The sequence below is a fragment of the Pleurodeles waltl genome, chromosome 12 (genome assembly GCF_031143425.1).
Source record: "Pleurodeles waltl isolate 20211129_DDA chromosome 12, aPleWal1.hap1.20221129, whole genome shotgun sequence".
Lineage (NCBI taxonomy): Eukaryota > Metazoa > Chordata > Amphibia > Caudata > Salamandridae > Pleurodeles > Pleurodeles waltl.
This window is the reverse complement of record NC_090451.1, coordinates 215,132,199-215,156,039: the sequence shown is the minus strand read 5'-3', so window position 1 is coordinate 215,156,039 and position 23,841 is coordinate 215,132,199. Positions and strand designations below refer to the sequence as shown.

The 23,841-nt window shown below is 43.1% G+C and overlaps 1 protein-coding gene across 1 annotated transcript in view; it reads left to right on the top strand.

Annotated features, from left to right (window-relative positions):
• The window catches only part of FANCA (FA complementation group A), a 701,003-nt gene that overhangs the window by 62,094 nt on the left and 615,068 nt on the right, over positions 1–23,841 (top strand). The window contains exons 5-7 of the mRNA XM_069217268.1: positions 15,836–15,931; positions 17,677–17,747; positions 19,264–19,376. Coding sequence (XP_069073369.1) covers positions 15,836–15,931; positions 17,677–17,747; positions 19,264–19,376 — 280 coding nt within the window. The remainder of the gene's footprint in view (positions 1–15,835; positions 15,932–17,676; positions 17,748–19,263; positions 19,377–23,841) is intronic.

Sequence of the window (23,841 nt, the reverse complement as noted above, 5' to 3'; positions counted from 1 at the left end):
TGAGTGATACTTCTACCTGCACATTTCTTGCCTGTGGAATATCCACACACTGAATCCAGAAATATTTCATATCTCACCTCTGCTGGCAGGGGGTTCTGGCTCCATCTCTGGGCTGGAAACAGTGCACATGTGACATCACCGGAGCCATATAGCACCACTACAACGCAACAGCGTCACTTCCTCTTTTTTTTCCATGCCCTTTGACTTGTATCCCGAGTTGCTCTCCATGATTTTTCATCTCTTTGTCAGGATTTCCTCCTTTTTTCTAAAACGTTTTCAGTGCATTGTTTCTTCCCCCCAAAATAGATTTCAGACCCTGTCAGAACTGTAATGGACAAATATCCATCTTTGATCCTCATGTTGTGTGACCTTGAAATCGGACTAATCAAGTCTCTGTTTGGGCTTCCACCGTGGGCCCTTCTATGATTCCATGACCCCACAGTTTCACCTCCGGGGACCCCTGTGGCACAGTTCGGAACCATTATGGTGCCCAGGTACTCACCAGTAGCCCTTCCTGCAGCGCTTCACTGGTTTCACCAGGCGAAACGGTATTCTAAGGAGGTATTAGAGGAAGGCCCAAAGAATTGTTAAAGGGACTAGGTGTGAGCAGGCGTCGCAGCCAAGTGTCTCTTTACAGTGTTACTAGTATATCATGGAGGAAAGTTTTGTTTCAGATTTGTATCTGACTCTGTTGCCGGAGGTAGTGTCTTTTTACGCAGATAACAGCAGTGAGCTAGCCCACTTGTTACAACACACACTCTTTTTCTGATGGTTGCCTACCTGGCCTTACAAAATGCCGGCTGCTTGGAGGCATCACTGGAAACGGAGATGGATGTCATTCAGGGACTGCTTCTTCTACGTAGCATTCTTTCATGCTGTTTTGAGGAAGACTGCTGGCCAGTTAAATTACGACTGCCAGTAGTGTATTTGAAGTCTCATATCTTGACAGAGGTCATGCAGTGGGCTACTGCTGCGTCAGAACTCCAGCTGCCATTTTAATGAGCATTTAATAGAACCTGCAAATGTGACATGAGGCAGGCCCAAATCGGCCACAGCAATAAACCGCTTCATAGCCTGAAGGGATAGGCTTGCAGTTGGTGACCTGGAATTGTTGTCAGTTCACCCATCACAAGAGAGCCCTATGGTGCTAACATCTATATACAACAAACAGATTCCACTAACGGGGAATCAAAGAAGCTGGAGGCAGTAGGCAAAAAAGTATTCTTGGCGTAAAGTTTGGCTCTCCCATCATTGAATGCCAAATGCCTCATGGGCAGATACTCTATTGGCTTGTTGGAAACATCAGTTATGGTGGTGCCAAATCTGCCAGACCACCTCAGAGACAACATTACGGAAGAGTTGGAAGATGGCCAGTATGCCTCCAGCCACAGAATTAGGGTGGGCTTGAGCAAGTTGGACTTACCTCTTCATGACCTTGCGTACGAATGTGTGGCTGAGGTTAACCAGCTTTTTCACTGATTTTCAAACGCCATTGATGAATAGACACTACTCTTTAGGGACAAAGCAGCAGTTTACTTGGAGATGTTTATGGCTGCCAGCACAAAGGTCAGATCTTGGGGCCTCCACTCTCCAGTCTGGGACTATAAACCATTTATAACGTTTTGGGACTTCTCAAGAGGGTTTAAGTTCCACCAGTGCCAGTCCCTCCTCTTCCCTCCCCACCCTTCTCCAAAAACCAGTCCAACAAAAAAAGCCTGTTGTTTCACCAGAACACAAGAAATGGAAGCAAGGGCACCTGAGCTCCTTTCATCAGCCACCAGAGGTGGTCAAAGTTATTTGGTCAGCTCATCGGCTCTCCACAAAGTCAGTGTATTCTGGGAGATCATGCAGTTTTTGTTTGTTAGGTGTACAGAACCAAATATGTATCCTGTGAAGACACAGTTAAAGTCCGCAGGTTTGTTGTCACTAGTCCAGCTGGGTAGTGCAGTGGGCACCGTCAAATTATGCTTTTTGTCCCTGCTGGCATTTTTGTCTTCCAGATCAGCCATTCCCTCTTCATATCCCCAAATGTAATCAGATTCTTAAATGGACTGACACATTTCTGCCAACACCCTCTGTGATGCCCCAGTGGGATTGAAATTTTGTTTAAGTGCCCTTGATCTGTACTTTTATGTCTAGCCATAATTGCCAGATACAGTTGTTAACATTCAAAACTGGTTTTCTTGTGGCTATTGCTTCAGTGAGGCGCGTCAGTCCATTTAAGTCACTGAGCATTCGCTCACCTTTCTCATGCTTCTTTCCAGGATAATTGGTCCTTTGAACCTTCCTCCCAAAGGCGATGACCAGTTTCTCTATGGGACAGTCTATCACTCATCTTACTGTTTACCTTCTACCACAACCTACCAAAGAGGAGGAAAGATTATTCCGTCTGGATCCCCAGCGCGTAGTCAGTTGCCTGCATTTAGGAGACCCGGTCTGATGGTTAGCTGTTTGTGGGTATATATGCAGCAAAAAGGCCAAGGCAGTCCTGTAAAGGACCATATTACGCTATATCATCTTGTGCCTTAGTCCACCAGATTGCCCTTTTGTAGCAGCTCTCCAGGGACAGCCATAAGGGGTTCTCGTTTGTCTTTTTACGAAGCTGTCAGGTAATAAAAGCTCCGCCAAAACGTATGTTAGTTTTTTTGTTTGTTTAATCTGTGCACAGAGCTTGTCTGCAAACTTGAAGTATTGTGATCCTGCCAGTGTGAATCTGTCCCTCCTTGCAAGATTACTGTACTGCACCTGTGCACTTTTCCACTTTCACTTTAAGCAAGTGAAAAAGAACGCTACGTTTAAGGTCCCCCCTTTTTCCATTTCATAGGCTGCAGTTCCTGCAGTCCCCTGCAAACTACGCACACTCACCAATGTCCACCTCATGGCATGCACAAGCTGTAAGCAATCAGTGAAGAGCCCGGGTGGCACTAATGGAACTCACCACCTTCTTGAGCACTACTGGTGCTTCGGCAGAGTGTGTGGTTACTGAGGCAGAGCTGGACTGGCCTTTTATTTCAACAGGTATTTCACCAAGGGGCTGAAACCACTGTTGCTGGTTTTGAAAGCATTTTACCCAGGGGATGCGGCCACTGTGGCCGGTTTTGAAAGCTCAGGGTCCTGCTAGTGCCCCTGTCACTCTCCTAGTTCCCTAAGGTTTATTGCAGCAGGTACAGGGTGGCTTCAAGAGCGGAAGGGATGGAGGGGGCAAATGGGCTAGGATGTCAGATGCTTTTTGTTTAGAGCCCTCCACCAAGCCCACATTTATCCTACATTATTATGTTGGGAGGGCCACCTGTGGAGACCCCCAGACAGCACTGGACACCTGCTGAACTGGATGGCAGGGAGTGAGGGTCCGGCATACTGCTCCATCACCTGTCACAAGGCTGCATAGTTCAGCCCCGGCTGGAGGATGCAGCAGCATGCCGCCACTGAGCGCTGCTGCTGGATATTCTTTGTGCCTGGGAAATTAGGCAGAAGCTGTTTGGTTCCTGCTGCCCTCTGGCATTCTAGTGGAGAGATGTCTCTTGAAGAGGTCTTGTGCCTCAAGCAAAACCTCATGCAGCCCCTCTGGGAGGGCAACACAAAGCAGAGGTGTTGAGGACCCTGCGGAAGGTCACCTACTGTGGCACAGATGAGCGAGGGATCTCTCCTACATTAAAGATCGTCCACTAAAAGAACTGAGGTCAGCTTACCAGAGATCATATTGCAGGGAAGTGTGTTTCTGGTGAAAGGGTAAACCTTCCAATGCAGGATCTACCTCCTTTCGGATTTATTGGCTCCCAGGCACCGTGGATCCTTGCAAGACTCCAGGAGATCTGGGTTGGCTGAAGGGACCACTGATGGCACAAAGTACCATATTTCCGCCCGACTACTAAGACTACTGCACGCCAAGCAGATGGGACAAAAAACACTTTATCCCCTGGATTGGGGTAATAGAGACTCCGGGTGTAGAGCAGCTGGTGGAAGCCAAAGAGGTGGAGGCGAGAGACCTTTTGGAGGCAAGACACCAGGCCTCAGGATGGAGCACAAACGCACATGTGAAAGGGCTGTTGGTGCTGCTCTGGGCCTGTGAAGGAGGTAGGGCCCAGGGACAGGTTGTCCGAGGTACCTAAATGATTATGATTCAACTTATCACTACATTCATTGCCTTTTGAGACCCTCTGAATATCTTGGGGGGCTGTGGGTTTGTGTGTTAAAGATAAGCCCACACATTGTTCCCGCCAGGGAACACTGGACAGGTTTTGGATGCAAAACACCATCCACCGGCCGCCCAGATGAGAATGCGTAGGAAGGAGGTTGCTAGCTCTGGCAAACGATCTGCTTGAAACTTCACAATCCACATATTTAATCTCTTAGACCATACTATCTTCCTAGGACTCATTAGAAACCAATATATGAGAGGTAAAATTTGATGTTTTCTCCTTTGCCTAGACTGCAGCAGGAGATGGAGAGAATTGCAGTGACTGAAACTAGATTGTCAGAAGTTGAGAACTCGTTACTAGATATGATACTAAAGGTCATCAAATTGATCAAGGAGACAAAATCCTTGGAATTTAGAGCAGAGGATACTGAGGGTTGAGCACAGCACAGTAACCTCTGCTTCCTCAGATTCCCTGAAAATATCCGAGCTGGAAAACTATCTTATTTCTTAGAAGGATGGATCAGAGAAAGGTCCTAGAGGGGAATCCGTCCCAGTGTTTCTTTCGGCAGAGGAGTCACTGGGCCATGATCAGTAAACCACCTACAACGCCCCATCCACAGCCAATTATCATGTGAATTCTTAACTGTAAGTTCAGAGACAAGATTTTGGCCTCTGCCCGAATGACAGGGTCGGTGATATACAGTGCCTGTCCACCTTTCCAGACTTTATTAAATACGTCGAGAAGAATCGAAAATCCTTTGAAGTTAAAAGGAAGCTATGGGCGTCGAACATTCACTACTTGTGATGGTCCCCCCTAAACCGAAAGTTATTTTTCAGAATTGTGCCATTTTCTTTTGAGTTCCCGCAAGAAGCCTGGGAATGGGTAGAGTAGCTTCCAAACCTGGGGATGTCTAGACCATAAAAAATTGTAAAAACTGACTTCAGCACGCCGGCGAGGACCTATTATTGCCACAATGACGTCAGACGGAGTCACGTGGGAGTCGGGCAGTTGTGACGTCCTCGTCGACGTAGAGAGCTGGGAAGAAATATTTCCATAGAATGCTGGCACATTGGGAGAATTCTTAAGGTGAGGAATCCACAGGTAGCTAGTGTATCCACCAGAAAAAGCGTTACCAAAGGGTTCATATAGCACCAAAACAATTGAAGAAGAAATGGACAAGACACCAAAGAAATCCGACACCAATTTATAAGAATAGACTGTATTTTTATGTATATTTAATTACCACAGCAAAAAAGATAAACCAGAGTGTTCCGGAGATATAGAATTTGCAAGGTATAGTAAATCGAAGCATTTCACCCATCCGAGAACAAGCATTGGCAAATTCAAAAATTGGACACTAAAGACTGCATCACAATTAATCCAGACTTTGTAGTGAAGCGTTTTTTGAGTCTCTTTAGGTGACCAACTCCAGTGGGAAGCTAGCCGGGGCTTTCCTATAGAAATGGTCCTAATACCTGGGAAAAGGATGTTCAAAGGTGCTGCGGATGCGTTGCGGTTAACAGGGATCTTGCTCCAACTACTCTTCAGTCCGAAAAAGGGGTAATGCAATCCTGGTCACAGAGACAATGTCCCTCAAAGTCCTCTTAGTGCAGGAAGGATTCCAAGTGCCACTGGACTACTGGTTGTCCAGTGTTGCAGTCACAGGCCAATCCTTCCTGAGTTGATAACTCATTCGCTGTGGGTTCTAGCTGCACCTCAATGACACTTCCCTGTTCAGTGAACTCAAGAGCAACTTTGTGCTTGAGTCCTGGTCCCTGGTGCTGCACAGCAGCAGTTGGTGCAGGGTAGAAGACTTTGGTCTACCAACTTGCCCCAGCAGGCTTCTTCAGCTGCTGTGGCTCTGTGCAGCAAACAGGGGACCAGTCAGCTGTCCCTTGGGGTCTGTTAGCTTTGGCTGGGCTCTGGAAATGGCTTCTTCTTGAGCAGGATACAGCAGACACAGTTCCTCTTCTTTGCTATACACGAGGTGCAGTCCACTACAGTGCAGCCTCTCTTTGCGGGTCCATGGTGCAGCAGGGTAGTTCATCTTCGTTCCTTCTTCCAGGCCAGTCGAGATCTATGTTCTGGGTACTAGGGGTGCCCTTCTTATGCTCCGAAAATGCCCTCAGGATTAGATGCAGCATGTGACTAATGGGCTACCAGGTTCCTTCCCACCTGATGACCAATTCCTCTGAAGTGTGGCTTCTGGGCATCCCAGGATGCACCATTCTGCCCACTTCCTATATGGCAGTACTCCTCCTTTGCCGCGTGGAGCTCCCTAGCCCAACCCAAAGGTGTGGTTTCCCAGGGGACTCCACGCCCCTGGAAAACCTGTTTGGCAGCTGGATTCTCCTATCCGTAGTGCCAGCCTGTCTGCCTGAACAATGGAGCAGTCCCTCGCCCAAGTGTTACCCATTTGCCTGACAAAGGCAGCTTCTCCCTTGAAGCTTGCCTTTTGGGCCAACATCTGTGTGGTTCCTGCAGGAGGGAGGTGACACCTCCTCCCAAAGTAGGTCCCTATTCTATCCTTTCCTGGTAGTCGTTAGCTCGTTCCCCCCCAGAGGGCAGGAAGCTTTCTCGGTGAAAGAACCAGTGTGCAACTGTTATAGGCACAGGCGACTAACGGCAGCAAAATGGCAACTTTAGCAAAGCTGCACACTGCAACGTTTTACATTACTTTCAACCAGAGAATCAAGTTTGGCGTATTGTAACAAGGCGTTTGGTACCATTGAGGACCCACTTTGGTCTCTCCATTCCAGAGCTAGCACAGCTGAGTGGTCCGTGTGTAACTCTGTACTAGCTAATTGGGCGACCAAGCTTTTCCACTGTAAAAACGACAGTTTCACATTAGTGCTATGAGAACATGTAAAATTATATGTTCTGCCCTTGGGATATGTTGCACCCTGCCATAAAACTCGATAACCTTGCCATAGGGATGACGTTCAATCAATCAACTTGTAGAGCACATGTCACCTGTAGTGGTATCCGGGCACTGGCAGGGTCCATGGTCTCCGTTGGAAGAGCAAGGATTTCAGTGTCCTACTGAATTCCTAAAACGTATGCGAGGTCCTGAGGTGCAGGGGCAGGCCATTCCAGGCTTTAGGTGCGAGATAGGTGAAAGAGCATCCTTCTGCTCTGCTGCATTGTATGCATGGGTATGGGCAAGGGAGGCAGAACAGAGGTGTTTGGAGGGTTTGTGGAATCTCTGGTGGTAGTTGTCCAGAGTCTTGCACTGCCTTGAACGTGTGGGTTAGGAGCTTGACCAGACATATCTTCTTAACCGGGAGTCAGTAGAGTTTTTTGAGGTAGTGGGTGATGCGGATGTGATGAGAGAGATCCAAGATAAGTCTTGCTGCGGTGCTCTGGATGGTCTGTAGTCTTTGAACTAGGTGGGCCTTTATTCCCAAGTAGAGGTTGTTTCCATAGTCCTGTTGACTGGTGACAAGAGCTGGGATTATGGTGTTTCTTGCTTTTTGGGGAAATCACTTAAAACTCTTACGTAACATGCGCAGGATGAAGAAGCAGGAGGATGACTCTGTGTTGACTTGGGACTTCATAGTGAGTGTGTTGTCCAGGATGATACGGAGATTCCTGCAGTGCTTAGCTAGGGTTTGAGTTCTGTGCACTGCCAGGAGACATCCCAGGGCCAGTTTTCAAAGCCGAAGATCAAGACTTCCTTCTTGTCTGTGTTGAACTTGAGGCAGTTATTCCTCATCTAGTTGGCGAAGCTGGTCATGCATTGGTGGAAGTTGGGTCTGGCAACTGTGGGGTTTTCGGGCCGGGAGAGAATTAGTTGCATGCCGTTGGCATAGGATATAATATGGAGTCTGTAGTATCGGACTATGTTGGCAAGGGGGGGCATGTTGGTATTGAAAATGGTGGGGTTGAGTGATGAGCCTTGAGGCACACTGCAAATGATTGGTTTGGGTTCGGAGGGAAAAGGTAAAAGGTGGACTTGTGTTCTGTCGGTGAGGAAGGCGGCGATCCATCTGAGGGCGGCACCTTGGATGTCTAATTCTGGTGATGAGCTTGTGGTGGGAGACTGCGTCAAAGATTACTGAGAGATCGTGGAGGATAAGGTTGGCTGTCTCTCCTTTGTCAAGGAGGGCCTGGATTTTGTTTGTGGCCGCGATCAAGGCTGTCTCGCTGTGGTTGCTGCAGAATATGGATTGGGAGCTGTGTAGGAGGTGATTGCTTCCAGGTAGTGGGTGAGTTGTTGGTTGGTGGCTTTTTTTCGATTACTTTGGTGGGGAAAGGGACCATGGAGATGGGTCTGTAGTTGCTGAGTTTGCTGAGGCCCCCTGAAGGCTTCTTCAGCAGGGGGTTGATTTATGCGTGCTTCTAGTCTCCAGTGAGGTGTCGAGTAGGGTGGAAAGTTCAAGGCTGATCATGGATGCTCCTAGGCTAAAGATGTGCTGGGGGACATTGGTGGTATGGGGCCCTTAAGTGGATAGATTGCATGATGATGATGGCGTCCTGAGTGGTGAGGTAGTTGCAGGTGGTGAGCCTTGGGATGGCCTTCGATATAGGTATAGCTGTTGAAAAACATTTCAGGCCTGATTTGGGGGTTGATGTTTCTGAAGATTTTGGCAATTTTGTCATGGAAGAAATCTGCAAGGCTGTTGCATAGGTCCTGAGAGGGGGAGATTTTGGTGGTCCCCATTGCAGCATTGGTGAATTCCTTAACTGTGCAGAAGAGCTCCTTACTGTTGTCTGGGTTAGCTTGGGTGCACGACTTATACATGTACCCGGGTGAAGTCTGGTTTTGCCATTACTTTAAATGGCAAATTCTGGCTAGCAGTTTAAACTGCTCTTCTAGTCTGCAAATGGTGGGCTGAAGGTCTCGTTTTACTAATTTGACACGCAGGATGGCACAACAAGTGCTACAATCCCTAGAGAGACCCTCTAACTTACATGTAAGGGATACTCTAGGTACCGTTTACTAGAGGCGTACAGGTAAGTAACTTAGCCAATTCGACATACCAGTTAATGATTAAGGGTACAGGCACTGAGGTCTGGTTAGCAGGCCTCTGTGCACATCTCAGAGTTGAAAAAACAGCAGCATCAGTCCAAAAACTTGGGGGTGACTATAAAAAAAAGAAGTAATTTCCTTACAATCTGCATACGATGGCTGCTTTAAGTTCCCAAGTCTGGCCTTGACTGTAGGTGCCATCAGGGGAGAATGGGTGTCTATGCCAGATTCAGTACTGTGTCTTCCTTTAAAGAGAACTAGCAAACACTTTGCTTTTCTTGTGTTTGCTGTGTCCACTGGTTTTCAGTAAATCTGCATCAATCAATTATGTCAACATGATGCTTCTGGCCATGAGGGCGGAGTATTTATTTTCGCGTGAGTGTCCACAGTTGATCTGAGGTATTTGTTGAAGGGAACCTTTCAACTAGCTAGCTGAAGTTCAGGCAACTAGAGCTGTGGCGGTTTATGGCTCAAAGGGAACACAACTGTAAGAGCAGAGAGCACTACTACAAGAACAGGGAACACAACTGCCAGAATGTGGCAACCACTCACTGACAAAACAACATCCCCAAGACTACTGCCAGTTTCATAAACAAGTCTTATTATGGGATAATTCTCACATTTACTTTTGATAAACATTTTTTCAGAGCCAGATTAATAATTGAAACAATAAATCAGTTGCACGTGTCACTAAGCCCCTTTATTAGGGTGTTTGTGCATTGATAATCTGTGCAATCATGGCCATCTGAGAGTAGCAATCCCAGAACTGATACCGGAAACAACACTTTCACTCACTAGCAAAATAGGAGCAGAAAAGCACTCCTTCCGCCTGCCATAGGAATCATGCATAATTTCTGATGGGAAACAGCCATGTCACTCTGTTATCGAAAAGGAAAGCCTTGTGGGAACATTGACATGCTATCCTTTTAAAGCATCTAATGAAAAGAACATTAAGATAGCAATTGAGTTTTGAGCATACTGACAAGAAATATAGTGTCTGCTATCATAGCTTTGTTTTGTAGAGCTGAAAAATCTCAACGGCAGAATTGCTTAAATTGTCATTGTGGTGATAATTAGCTCGAAAATTCTAGTTATAATACATATTGTAATTGAGACATTTTTCACCATTTCCTGGGTGTTACTACACTTTGCAACAGCAGAATCAGTGTAACTAGTTTTTGCTTACAAAGTGCAACACAATAAACACTGATTTCTAGTACCCCAAAACAGCATCTCTCATTGCAGAAATAAATGAAGCAACGAGGTGTGTGGGCTACTTCAGCACCTATTCATGGAGTGGTGTATTTTTAGGTTGAGCCTACCAGACAGCGCAATCTGCCTGGTTGTTAAAGACGTGTTGTGGGCTTTCCAACACTGTACAGGGGATTGCAGCTCACCCATTGATTGACTTTCCTGTCACTCATTTTCCCTGCTTCTTATTCAGCTTGGCAGTCTTGTGTTTGTCCCTCTTGTGGAGCATAGCCTCTTTAATATTGCTTTGATTGGCTGGCTTCTGTGCCCCCAGTGCTTGCTTTTAGGGAGCTACTATTCCTTTTCGTTTAAGCACTCAGAGAGTGCATTTGTATTTCAACCACCTCCTTGTCCCCCTCCATGTTACACTCTTTCTCACTTGTGCTTCTGCTCTCCCCCTGCACATGTATCGTGCTCTCTTGCCACTCTGTATCTTTCTGCACCCCATCAGCTCTTGTTGCTTCCCCCTCCCAACTCACCGGTTTGCTAGTTATGCACAGGGGCAACAAATAGGGAGCTTCTCGGAAGATATCTTCTAGGTGCAGTTATACGTCTTTATTTTCTTTAGAATGATTTTATAAATGTATTCCTACGTAAGAAGGTATTAGCAGCCAAGACACTCCCGGATGTGTGTTTACTGTTGACCAAGCGCTATACTCTGCCTGGGGAAACGGTGACCATTTGTCTCGTAATTACCAGTTTGGTAGTATTTACAAAATAATATGGAACAGAGCGATGCATATAAAAAAGTTAGTCACCACGAACCCTCCCCATACTTAACCAGCCGCCATCTGAATGAATTGCTCGTCGATGAAGGACAGATTGTCTTCTTCAAAGGAGCCTCTTTATATGGACATTACTGTCTTTGGTTAGTGCTCAGTGCATTGCTCTGCTAGCGCCTGGACAGCAGCTCTCCACAGATCCACCTTACATTACATTACATGTTGGAACGAACATTACGTCACACTTCCAGAAGTCCCCGGGGGTGTTTTGTTGTGATCAGAAGTCCACAAGTATTTCCCACTGGCTTGTGGCTCTTGCATCCCTGGGAGCATCTCTACCTTCAACATTCTGCTGTAACTGGGAGGTGCTCAGAGCCACTGGAAACCAACTAACGTGCCTGGAATACTCTTTCCAGGGTTTGGTGTGTGTACAGTAGTGTTCCATATCTTTTGGTCAGACGTGTAATTAGGCTTTTATTCTGTGTTTAAATTATCTTGTGGGTTTAGTATAAATGAATTTCATAAAACATTACACAACATCTTGGCCTGCCAATATTTGACACGTTTATTGTGAAATATGTATCTTTAAAGTAGATGGCACTGTTGAATCCAAAGTGAATGCCTCTTTGCACTGTTTTTGAATTGAGGGTTTAAGATGCTGAGTTGAAAAATGTCTTCAAATGTTAAAATACAATATTTTGTCTTACTGGAGCCAGATGAAACTGTTTAGATCACATTTATTGGATGAGGCTCCAAAAGGCAAGCAAACATAATCACTGTCACTAATTGTAAAGCTTTGTAAAATTGTTCGCTGACTGTAATGCAACATATGGTGCTTTTACAAAAGTTCTACAGAAATATATAAGAGAATATGTTTGTCTCAAATTCTTTTTAGGTTCAGCCTACCAGACAGCGCAAGCTGTCTGGTTGTGGAATATCTATTGTGGGCTTACCAAGAACATACAGAGGCTTCCATCCTTCTCATTGCTTTTTATTGGTTGGCTTTTCTGTCACTATCATTTGCCTGCTTTTTATTCCGTGGATTACCTTGTTCATAGTGTGCTTTCCATTGCTGTCTGAAATCCTGAAGTAAAATAGCCCAGAGATGCAATATAACTGATACGCTTGAGCCTGATGAGAGATTAAGTCTAAAAAGCATAAACAAAGACCAATCCAAATTGATTTTGATGACATTCTACGTCATTGCATGTGCGACACGCACCAGGCCCCAACACTGATGCCCATCAGTCCTTCTACTACAGATGTCGCTTGCCAATCTCAAAACTCACGATGGCGACCAAAGGTAATTAAACTGGGGTCTAACACTAACAGGTCGAGGTAGTGCACAATGCCAAAAGGACAAAAAACAAAATAAAAATCGATTATTGTACGAGAACAAAAAAAGAGTTAACTTAAAATACAAATCCTGTTAAAAAAAAAAAACTACAAGCCTCACTGAGCCCATAAATTGGGATACATTTTGTGAATAATATATATGTCATAGTAATAAGTTATTCATGATAGTAAAATATATTTTTATGCTCTGAAAAAAACCCAATCATACTACCATATATGCATTATATAAATATTCAGTCTCACTGAAGTCAGGCACGGATGAAAAATGATACTTAACTAACATTGAGCAGCAATGAACATAGGAAGATGGCAGTCATGTCTGAGATTATAAGGACTCTGGTCTTTTAGTTCTGAAATTTTTAGTCTGACAATATGTTTACTTTAAAGTGCTGCACATGTAGTAGTAACAAAAGATGTATGCTTAATGCTAGCCTGCAGTCTTGACATGAAATCTCTAAAGCCCTTCAAAGAAATGGGCTAGAGGGCACAGACGCTGATACCCGCTGTGGTGCCACAGTGAGCTTGGGGAGAGACTGAGCTTACCTACGTCGGAGGCAGAAGAGGCCTGGATGAGCTGCCCTGTCTGTATTGGCTTCTGGAGAAATCTTTTTGAGTTCCTTGGACGCCAATCCAGGCTCTTCACCCGAACAACAAACAAGGGAAGACACTAAAAGGGATCCTTACTACAGAGCTGCTCAAAGTGACTAAAACTTAGAGCAACAGAGAGAAAAATGACTTTATTTGCTACATGTCGAGGTGCGCCCTCCGAGAGTGACTGAGAGAACAGAGATCCAGAGGAATCCTTTGCCACCAATCTGACCCCAGGTGAGATATTAATCCACAATTTCCTGAGAGAAAATAGGACTACAGGGGAGATTACTAACTGTAAAGCCACGCCATCCAACACTAAAAGATGTCAAGTGGAGAGTGGGTCAACAATTAGGTTCAACTGGGGCATTGGAAAACCACCTAGTGGTAAACACAATGGAAAGCTTAGTGGAATTCAGTAAATGTGCAAACACCTCCAATCTCTGGCTAGAGAGGAAAGCGGGTGCATTGGATATCTCTTTCCAGGCCTCACACATAAGAGCTCTAGGTTTCCTTTGCCTGGACTACAGGGACTTCATTAAGGAGAAACTGAGTTGTGCCTTGAGGTCGGAAGTGTTCAAATCTCATGTCACTGCCTAGAGGTGCATCAAGCAATTCATCTATAGAGAAGACATCCCGTAGGACGAAACCGGACAGTTTTGTTGACCTCGGGAGTTTGCATCAGAGAGCGTAGGTAATATGTAAAGCCTCTGAAATGTAAGCGCTTTCCTATAAGGGGAGCAGTATATGGATTTTTCTGGACTTGAGCAGGATAACCCATACCAAAAGGGCAGAACTTCCAAGATTTTTGAGAGAGAACTGCTGCCATGCTGCAAGGCCTTCCTCTAGTTTTGCCGTTACAGACTCCCAAGTAAAGTAGATGTTACACCGAAAGGTCCCCGGCGGTTTGGCTGACACTTTATATGGGGTCCAAAAAACAGGTGGAACTACTGGTTGAGCACAGGGGAATCACCTAGAAGAAATTCCTGAATAAAAATTGAATGGCAAGGTTTCCTGTTTCCCCCTCCAATTCCCACTCCCACTTGATGTATTTTTTTTTTTTTTTCTGATCTGGGATTATTGTCAACGGGGAAAATGAATTGTGATAGGCAGATGCGCAAATTTAAGGCATCTGATTTGTTATGCAGCCGGCATCCTATGAGTGTAATATTGCAGTTTTGATTCAGTCAAAAATGTAAATGGTTTTGTTTTGGAAAAATTGTGCTTCTTTAGAGCTAAGAGACTGAAATATTGTGAGATTTCTCCTTATAATTTTTATTGTCAAAAATGCACCCAAGCTCCTATATTCACCACCCCAACTCAGTGAACCTCCATTTTCACTGAGTCCCTGAATCGTACAACCTCACGTACAAATTTAAACCCCCCAGTTACTTAGTAAATACTTTGGCTTTTTCAGTGCTTATATGGAAGAGGTGCTACATTGAAAATTCAACAACATAATACAAAAAGGGGGTACTGGCAGTACCTGATTTCTTGTTGTATTACCAGGCTGTACAGTTAAGAATCCTAATCCTATCATCTAGCGTCATACTAGACAAGATCTGGAAATATAATGAAAGGACTGCAATGGGGAGGATCCTTTGGGGTGTAGCCCTGCTGCGAGGGCAGTGAGACCCATCGACACTAAACTCAGCACTCCACTTCCACCCACTCTGATGACCTGTGATAGTGGAGCTAAAAAACTGAAGCGCTCCTCTTTTCCCTCACCCCACAGACCCCTAACCAGACATTTCCCCTTTTCTTCATGATGCTCGTTTAGCAGATGGAAGTATGGAGGTGCAGAATAATCATGGACTTGTTCAATAATGAAACTAATAAATCCTTCACACTCTGTAAATTGAAGTTTGATTTTTGACAAATTGAATGTCTTTATAACCTATATCATCGCAGCTGGTTTACATCCCACATTAAGTGAAGCAGTGGTTAGAGGTAGAACGACATCTGAAAAGCTTTTTCTCCACCCTCTCAATGACTAAGGGCGTCCTGTCTAAAATATGTAAGATCCCAGTATAATCCAGACCGGCGTCCCCTGCTTGCATATAAGTGCAGATGGGAGAGGAATCAATGGATCATGGGAGGGAGATGTTGTTCAAGGAGTGGGACACTGGAGGGATGGCAATACAAACACTCAGTGCAGGAATCCCACAAGTATATTATAAAATAATTTTACAAATTATGTACTACTGCTATTACTCCCTACCCCGGACAGATTTTACCATATGCTTTCACTGACAGTCCCATTTGTTGGGGGAGATGTGCCCAGCGAAGGCTTGTGATCCTTGTATGGTGGAGATGTCCACTGCTAATTTGAGAAGAGAACATATGAAATTCAATGTGATGTTGAAACCATATATATATAGTTAAATGCTCAAAGTAGTGAAATTTTATTTTACCGTTTGCAACCAAGATCCATAATCTGGGCCATCCTCCCTAAATGCTATTTGTTAGGAAATATTGGTCAAAGGTGCTAACACTCTGGCCTCTGAAGTATATAATGCAAAGAAAATTGTATACATAGAAAACAGTACTAAGGTTTTTTTTAAACTGCTCTAGTTGGTGTTCACCACAGACTGCTGACTCAAGCCATTGTGTTTCCACATACTCCCCATGCTGTGGCGGCAAGTGTACAGTTGCATCAATAAAGCACGTTTGTGATGATGCTGGTACCACTGACTTTAGAGTATTTCTTACATTTACTGAATCACCCTATTCTTGAGTTGAATTCTCATCCCTTATATTTATTGAAGACTTTGAGTTTGTCACTCATTTTCTGTGTTTCATTCCAGGAAAAGTTGTTGTCCTTGCTGCAGATGGTGAAGAATTTGTTGGCACAGAACTCATTTTGCCGCTCAGTGTTCTGCCAGGAGCTTTGGAGAGTGCAGGTGAGTTGTGAAGCGCATCCATTCCGGCCAAATCATCCTCCCTGCTCTTAGGAGAACACAGCACTTAAAGAAGCCTAGATGTTTCTAGTAAGGGTTCTGCGGAAGGTATAACTAGTATTAAGTATTAGGTTGAAGACCAAAATGCAATCTGTTGAACTCAGGTATTTTCCCTTAGAACTAAAGCAGCAGACAGAATAAACTGACTAGTGAAAAGCAACACAATGTTCTGTTTTCAGTTTTTCTCATCTCCATCCGTGTAACTTGTGTAATTAAAGAATTTGACACAAGAAAACAACACATAGCAAGGTACTGCCTTCAGTCATGGAATTACATTTCTGAACCTAATGTGCTTATTTTTTTTTACCTTAGATAGCAATGAAGGAATACCAATGTTAACTGTTGCACTTTTAATTCGACAAAACAAGTAACATAGTTTGTCTTGCCCCAAATACCTCAATTGAGTTCAGTTTCTTTTTTTCAGCTTATTGCCATGAAAGTACATAAAACAATGCATACAATATAAAAGATATTGTTCCGGGCACACGCAGAGTCAGTATTCAATATACATGATAAAGTTACGTAATAAAACAATGTGTGATAAAGCAACCAAATAAGAAAAGTACAGTTTATCATTTTCTTTTGAGAATGAATACTTTTTCCTGATTGCTAGGGAGTCTTGTATATAATTTGTTACATACAGATTGTGACTCAGTCGTTGTAAGGCTATAAGAACTTCTATATAGCACTAATCCTTTCATAGTGGAAGATAGGAAGCAAGAAGCTTGAGCGCACTGTCTTGTAGAGGGTACAAAGCAACATAAAGTGTGTAGTGCCTATGTGCAGAGATGTTATTGCAAGGACATTGTGGGAGTGTAGGGAACAAACTGCCCAACTGAGGAAAGGCCAAGAGAAAATGTGCTGGGCCTAGACGGAAACGGGTAAGATAAATACTAGACTGAGCAGACCAGATCCATATCAAACATGGTTTCAGGCTTATAGTGGTACTTAAAGCAGTATACTGCACAACTGTCTGCTAGATTCCGCCTAACCTACCCTTATGTGACTCCTAAAATCAGAAAAAAATTACATGTTTTCTATTTTGGAATTACAGTAATAAGATCTGGAGTACTAAAGAGTCCCAAATGCCTGTTGAAATCTAAATTTCCTCAAATGTTTCCTGCTACAAAGATCCCATACGTTTGCAGAAGTTTCATATTTCAATTTCTTGTTGCTTCCTTTGTGTCTGAAATATTACCGCACCTTTGTTATCTGATGACACTTGGAGGTGGTCAGGAGAAGCTGTTTGAGGCTAAATGCAGAAGCAGTATTAATCAGCACAAGGCTGCACACTTCCCACTTACCTATTGTCCATCAGTGACTGGAAAAGCGATTGTCATTCAAATACACGCTTTCAAGCAAAACATTTTTTAAAATTTTATAATTTTCTCTTTTTAAGCCTTTGAGATGTATTGAAGTGGCGATATTTGAAACTAGGTAGATTTGATCAAATAACGTATTTAAAGATGCCTTCATGCTGGGAGCAAAATGGACCTTTCTGATTGACTTCACTATTAGAGAGAATTCAAAAATGAATCCTCAATATAAATTCCCAACTTCCGTGCTGTCAGACAAGGGAAGAAAGTATCAAACATTTAAATAGAATTGTCATGTAAAGTCTGTGATGGTGTAAAGTATGTCTGACCATGCTGCATCTGCTGCCTGACTTATTTTCTTTTCATCCTCAGACTCCCCCAGTGGTGGAGGCTGTCTGGCACCTGCACAAGGAGGTTGTGGAGTTGGAGGAGCTGATGGAAAGGTGTGTCCTCTTTTAAAGCGTTACAGAGTTCAGTCTGCAGAGTTAGGTTTAACACTTGAAAATTCTGACTGGAATTATCATAGCTAAAGTGAGACCATTTCCTAATGGAAAATTAGACATCCACAGCTCCTGCAGGTGACTTTCTTTTGTGGTGAACTTGTTTCAGAATGTCCTCTGCTTTGTAAATGATCCTAGCTGTCTGTTTTCTACATCGTCATACTAGCCACCTGATTGGGATTGTGAGTTTTGTATCATTATCTTAATCTAGATTCATGTGCTGTGCATTAAATTACCATGCATAAGTGAATGACATGCATTGTGTCAAGCACCAAGCTACATCCAAGAAGCATCTTGATGATCAATTAGCAATGTTGATCCCTAGGAGAAAAGCAGAAGTCAGGAAAGAGTAAAGGGTCAGCCTACTTGCCTGGCATGGCACACAGCTGGGTCTTTTAGAAGGTGGCTGGGCAAGACTCATAAATGACATGATGACTGAAACAGACATTTGAAGTGATTTATTTTGGGCACAGTAAGCCCATTCTCATCTATAAAATAATTAGTAAACAATGATCTGCAGGGTAGTCCCAAGAACAGAAAGATGGAAGCTATTTCTGCATTATCCCATTAATTTGTTGGGATGGTATCAGCAGGAATCTTAACACAAGCAGGAAAAAGGGTGGTGGCTGGAATTATAAAGAATGAAAGTGCCACATTGATAGAACGTAGCATTCTGCAGCCCTGTTGTCATATACACACACTGAACTATACAGTACTTAGTTTTGCTGTGAGATTAAAATGTCCCTTCTTTTCATAAAGATAAGCAATAGGCTGCCCATTATTTTATGGTATGTGTTGTTCCGTCGTTGAGGTCTGAGCCAACGCTCCCCACATTACCTCACTGAGAAGCCTGTGGATGCTCGCTTACAGTGCCTTGAGAGTCAAGTGCAGGAAGGGTTGTACTTGGACCAGTTTGCAGAGCCATAGTTGGGCTGGTCATAGGTCATGAGTGGCAAACGACCTCAACCACCACAAATGGGGCCCAGTAGCCATGTCTGCCCTGCTGCCTCCCAAACGAGATGGTTAAGCTATTTGACAAACATCAGGGCTGGTTTAGGGAATTGGAATTGGTGCCACTGTACCGGGTGCGGACCTCGGAGGCTGTAATATCAGATGGGTTTAAAAACCTCAGCTACAGAATTCCTTGTGTGTCCAGAAGTTTTCGGGCAACAATAAAAGTGTCAAGATAACTCTGGTTATAAGTGTACCTCCTGGAGAAAGATCACAGTTTTGTCTAGTGGCAGTTTTGACTCATCATAAAGTAACACAAAGGGCAGATATGTCTGCTGCACAGTAAGTGTAGCATACAGATATAGAAGTGTATGTATATAGCTCAGTGGGTGACTGCTTTTATCAGGGAGATACTTTTGTGAGATGAAAGCTGTATTCATGTATGCCTGTATTCCTTGGTGTTCCTTACTAAAAAAGTGAATAACTGAATGTGGTGTCTCTTTTACAGCTCTCCTGACCATGGGGCGGCAGTGGAATGGCTGTGCAGTGGTCTGTCTCTCGTGTGTCAGTGCATGACAGGTCACCCTTCGGACCCAGAACTTCCAGCTCTGGTTCTTACAGGTAAAACTGTTGTTTGCCTGTGCTTCTTTTCTGCAGCTTCCTGTTCCTCTGTATTCATGTAACTGTTGTGCAAATCTCTTGTATAAGCTATTGTAGGGAGGTCTCTGTTGGGATGCTTCATTTGTTTAGATTATTAAAGTGCAAATGACTTACAGTTTAGTCTTCTGGCATTCCATTGTGGTGGTATTAATCTTCCTCATTCTCCCATCGTGTTTAAATTGCAGCAGTAGCTGTCAGTTTACTTGCACAGCCCCCTTCTGCTTTTGACATAGTATACAATTTCACTGAAAAATTCCACATGCAGCCGAAACCACACCAGTTTATCTTAGCTACTGCCATTCTACTTGATTGAGGACCTTTTTGCCATCCAGCGAGAAGAGGCAATTACTATTCTTTTAATCTCTACTTGCCTGCACTAAATGCATTAGTCTTCTCTTGTAGTTAGCTGAGTTTGTGGTATCCACTACTTATGTGGTTAGCTGAGTTTGTGGTATCCATTACCAAATTAACATTTTAATGATTAGTGGCACGCCATCTGTAGGAATTTTTCTCATGATTTGAGTCTACATGTTGGTTTATTTTGGCTGTCATGTCTTTCCCATAGTTTGAAATCACTATTATTACCACATCCGCCATCTATCTCCAGTAGCCCATCTAATAATACTGCCAATAGAGTGTGTAGTTCACAATGGAAGTATCTTAAAAAAAAAACCTTGCAATGAGTCATTGGTTCTAGGAGAGTTGTCATTTTATACCTCAACTTTTTCACTCTTCTGCTGAATCTGCTCCTCCTCTGCGTTTTTGTTCATTTGGCAGAGATATTAGAAAATCCACCTAGTTCATCAGGTTTATCTGAGAATAGCATGCTGGCTGGGCTCAAACCTCCATATAGTCTCTGCCCCCAGGTTTGCCTCATAAACAAATTTCTGTCCAGAGATTTACATTTTTGATTTGTGTTTTTGGATTATTAGGAAAGTAACTTAGCTTAGATAGACATTGCTGATCCATGCCAAATTTTTCTGGGCAACATTTTTAAAAATGGTGGCTGTATTTCAGTGATGTAATATTTCAGGAAACATAAGTCCTATATACTTCATTTTGTTGTCAAAATAGGTTTTGGGGGTCAAGTAGTCTTATAGAGGCAGAAAATAACTCCTCCGTGCAACCCCTCTGCCATTTTCCAAAATGGCGGCTATAATAGAGGAAGAAGTGACAGACATATATAGAAATAAACAAATAATAATGTACTTAAATACCTTTATTGTATGTATTTTATGTATACACCAAACAATATTTATGATCTGAATGTGAAAAAAATAATGTTTATCACTCCTGTTTTAGACACATTTTCATAGTTCACTTTATTTGTTTCAGCAATTGCTCGTGGTACATTTTCAGAATGTTGTACATTTGAGAAGAGCATATTGACAGGGACATCTTTCTATAGCACAGGTTTTGCAGGTACATGTACGTGTATGTTCTGTGGGTAGAGGTGTTAGAAATTTGGTAGGTTTTAGTACCCCATCAATACCTTACAAACCAAATATGCATGATCCAACACCTTTAATCATCTTCTGGTCAAGTAGAATGCTCTTTTGATGTGCCCAGGCAGAGAATATGATGTCTGTGGAAGGTCACTTAGTAGGACTGATCTCTTGAACTCACTGTACCGAAGATTGACAAATGTGTGACAGAACTAATTTTCCACAAATGCAGAATGTATTTTTCTACCTCTTTAAAGTTGCATTCATCTCCTGTCTCAGCAAACCCTTTTAGAAACTTCTCAGGTTCAGCAGTTAAAGCTCCAAGCTTTGTTCCAGTTTTGCTCATAGTGTCATCACCATAAGAATATGTGCCTTGATAAGAACACTGGGCATCTCTGGGTCAAGTTTCTTGTACAGAATATGAAGCAGGATTAAGTGTCTTTTCTCGCCTGTTCCGTAACTCTGACAATCCTTGACTAATGAACATTGCAACAAATCTAAGTAGCACAATAATAACATCTATGTCATTTGACATTACAGTGACTCGATTGGAACCTTTTCGAACAGCCCACTCAGCATGTGTCACAACATGAAGGTCAGCTTCCTCCAATTTGCTGTTAAGTTCTTGAATAATATGGCCTGTGCCTTCGGAATATATCTCTTCCGCCACAAACTCCTCATCGACAATCATTCCTCTTGCAGTAATTGGAAATTCAGTGTTCACTGAAGCATCAGCAATGTTTTGGCAAGTTAGCATCTCCAGGTTCTATGTTGATGAACAGAATTTATCAAGTTGCACATGTAGAGGTGTCGAATTTTTGATGCAGGCAAGGTCAGTTGTTCCACTTGTAGACATTTGTCTGATTCTCTCACATTCTTTGACAGATAGTTCAAGATAACTGGCAGAGACAATGTGCAGTTCGTGCAAGGTGCACATGACTTTGATATATGTAAAACAGTCTGAATTACCACTCCGAAGTTTTGCATGGATGAAATCTTGACCATTCACAACTGTGACATATAGTCCTCAACAACAGCCGTTTTCAACGAGAACACCTTTTTAAATTGAAATTCTTCAGGTGAAAGTTTTTTCTCGAGCCCTTGTACGAGTTTGTGCTCCACTGGTTTGGTTGCAGCATCTTCATCAAATAATGCGTTTGTTGGAAGAAGATCATGTAACAGAATGTCCTTGATAAATTCACCTCTTTCTTTTGCTACAACTCTCTCTCTCTGTGCTTGCGAAAGTAGTTTTTTTGTAACCTGTTTTGAAGTGGCTGGTTCGCCGAAACTTTTACTGTGGCAATTAAAGCATGGGAGTTTAGCTTTAGTGATTATGTCAAACAGTGTTTTCTCTCTCAATACAAATCTCCCCTGCTACAGTTCTGGAACATGGTTCAAAATGTCTAGCAGATGTGTCTGTACATCGTTATCCACATATTGTTTGGTCACAAAGTTGTGAAGTTGTGTAGTTGCACAGGCTGTCATTTTAAAGGAGTTTTCCTTGCTGCTGCAGGAAATGAAGAAAGCTGTCAACATGTTTATTAAAACGTTCCCTTCTCTTTCCCACAAGTTTGGGGTGAGGAACAGTTTCACAATGGTCCATTAATTTTGAATTAGTCATTTCTCTAAAAACATTGCAAATAGAAAGGGCTTTAGGGTAAACTAGCTGCCACTGAGCAACATGTTCACTTTTACATGTCTGACCAATAATTAACTTGGAACTTTTCTGTTATCTCTGCATCGTCTGTTCCAGTTTCATATCTGGAGCCACAGCATTGAACTGTCCCTCTCTGTCTTTCACCACAAAATGTCTTTAGAACAGTTTTCCCTAGAGGTATGATTTTTCCACCTCTAGCTTCTTCACTCTTTCCAAATACCAGGACCCATATCTCAGGTAGTTTATGCAATCAAATTCGCGAAACACAGTAATCAGTGACTCCACTGTCTTCACGTGCAGCTCCCAAATGCCTTCTCGATCAGCATGTACCAAGTTTTTCACTAGCGCTGTCATGTGTAAAATATTTCCCCAGCACTTGCAAAGTTGAGATTTTTCTTCACATTCTCTGACAAACTTTATGAACGTGGTTTTCAGATTTTCTGATTGTGACCTGGGTGTATTGAACATTTCCTGGCCTTGCATTATGTCATTTGAATGAAGTTCTTACTGTGCCTTGTCCACTTCTGAGATAAGATATGCAAAACCTAAAACGTCATTTTTGTTCCAGAAGGCATCCAACAAAATGTTTCTATAGTCTTAGATATGATGAAGATACCTTGTAACAAACAAATATAATGAGTTTGCACAATACTGACTGGACAGTTTTCCTTCCAAAGATGTCTGCCTCAATAAGTTCATCATCAATGCCACACCCACTGAAATAACTTCCTGCACACGGCAATTCAACTTTTATCATTGGCTAAAGATCATCAAATTCTACTGGATTGCTCATAAAAATGTAAACTACATTATGGAAAACACCTTCATCACAGAATATTTGCAGGATAGGCTGGTCTTCAAGCTGAGCACGTACATTTTGGAACTTTTTTAGAGCTGTGCATACTGCTGCATAGTTTGTGACTGGAGATGGTATTACTGGTAAAAACCCAACTTTCTTTAGTGGAACAGTATTCTGGGAGATTGAGCACGAGTTCCAGCCCATTGAGGATCTGGCTTTTCTTCATCCTTCAGTCCTCACTGAATAAGTGATTTGATAAACTTGGTTTAATCAGCTTTGTGGACCGCAGCATGAGGTAGGAGAAGATCCATGTCTTTAGCCACTTTCAAACTTTCTGCTAGACTGGGATGTGTTGATGGCTTGTAATGATTTTGCACATATTTGCAAGGCAGTTGGGTTATAAGTTTGCAGCTTCGTTTGCTTATGCCTACCGGTGACAACTTTTGTTTCCAACAGCTACTTCATTGGTACAGTCTTGAAAAAGTACCATGACAATATCATGTGTGCTGGATGTTCCAGACAAAG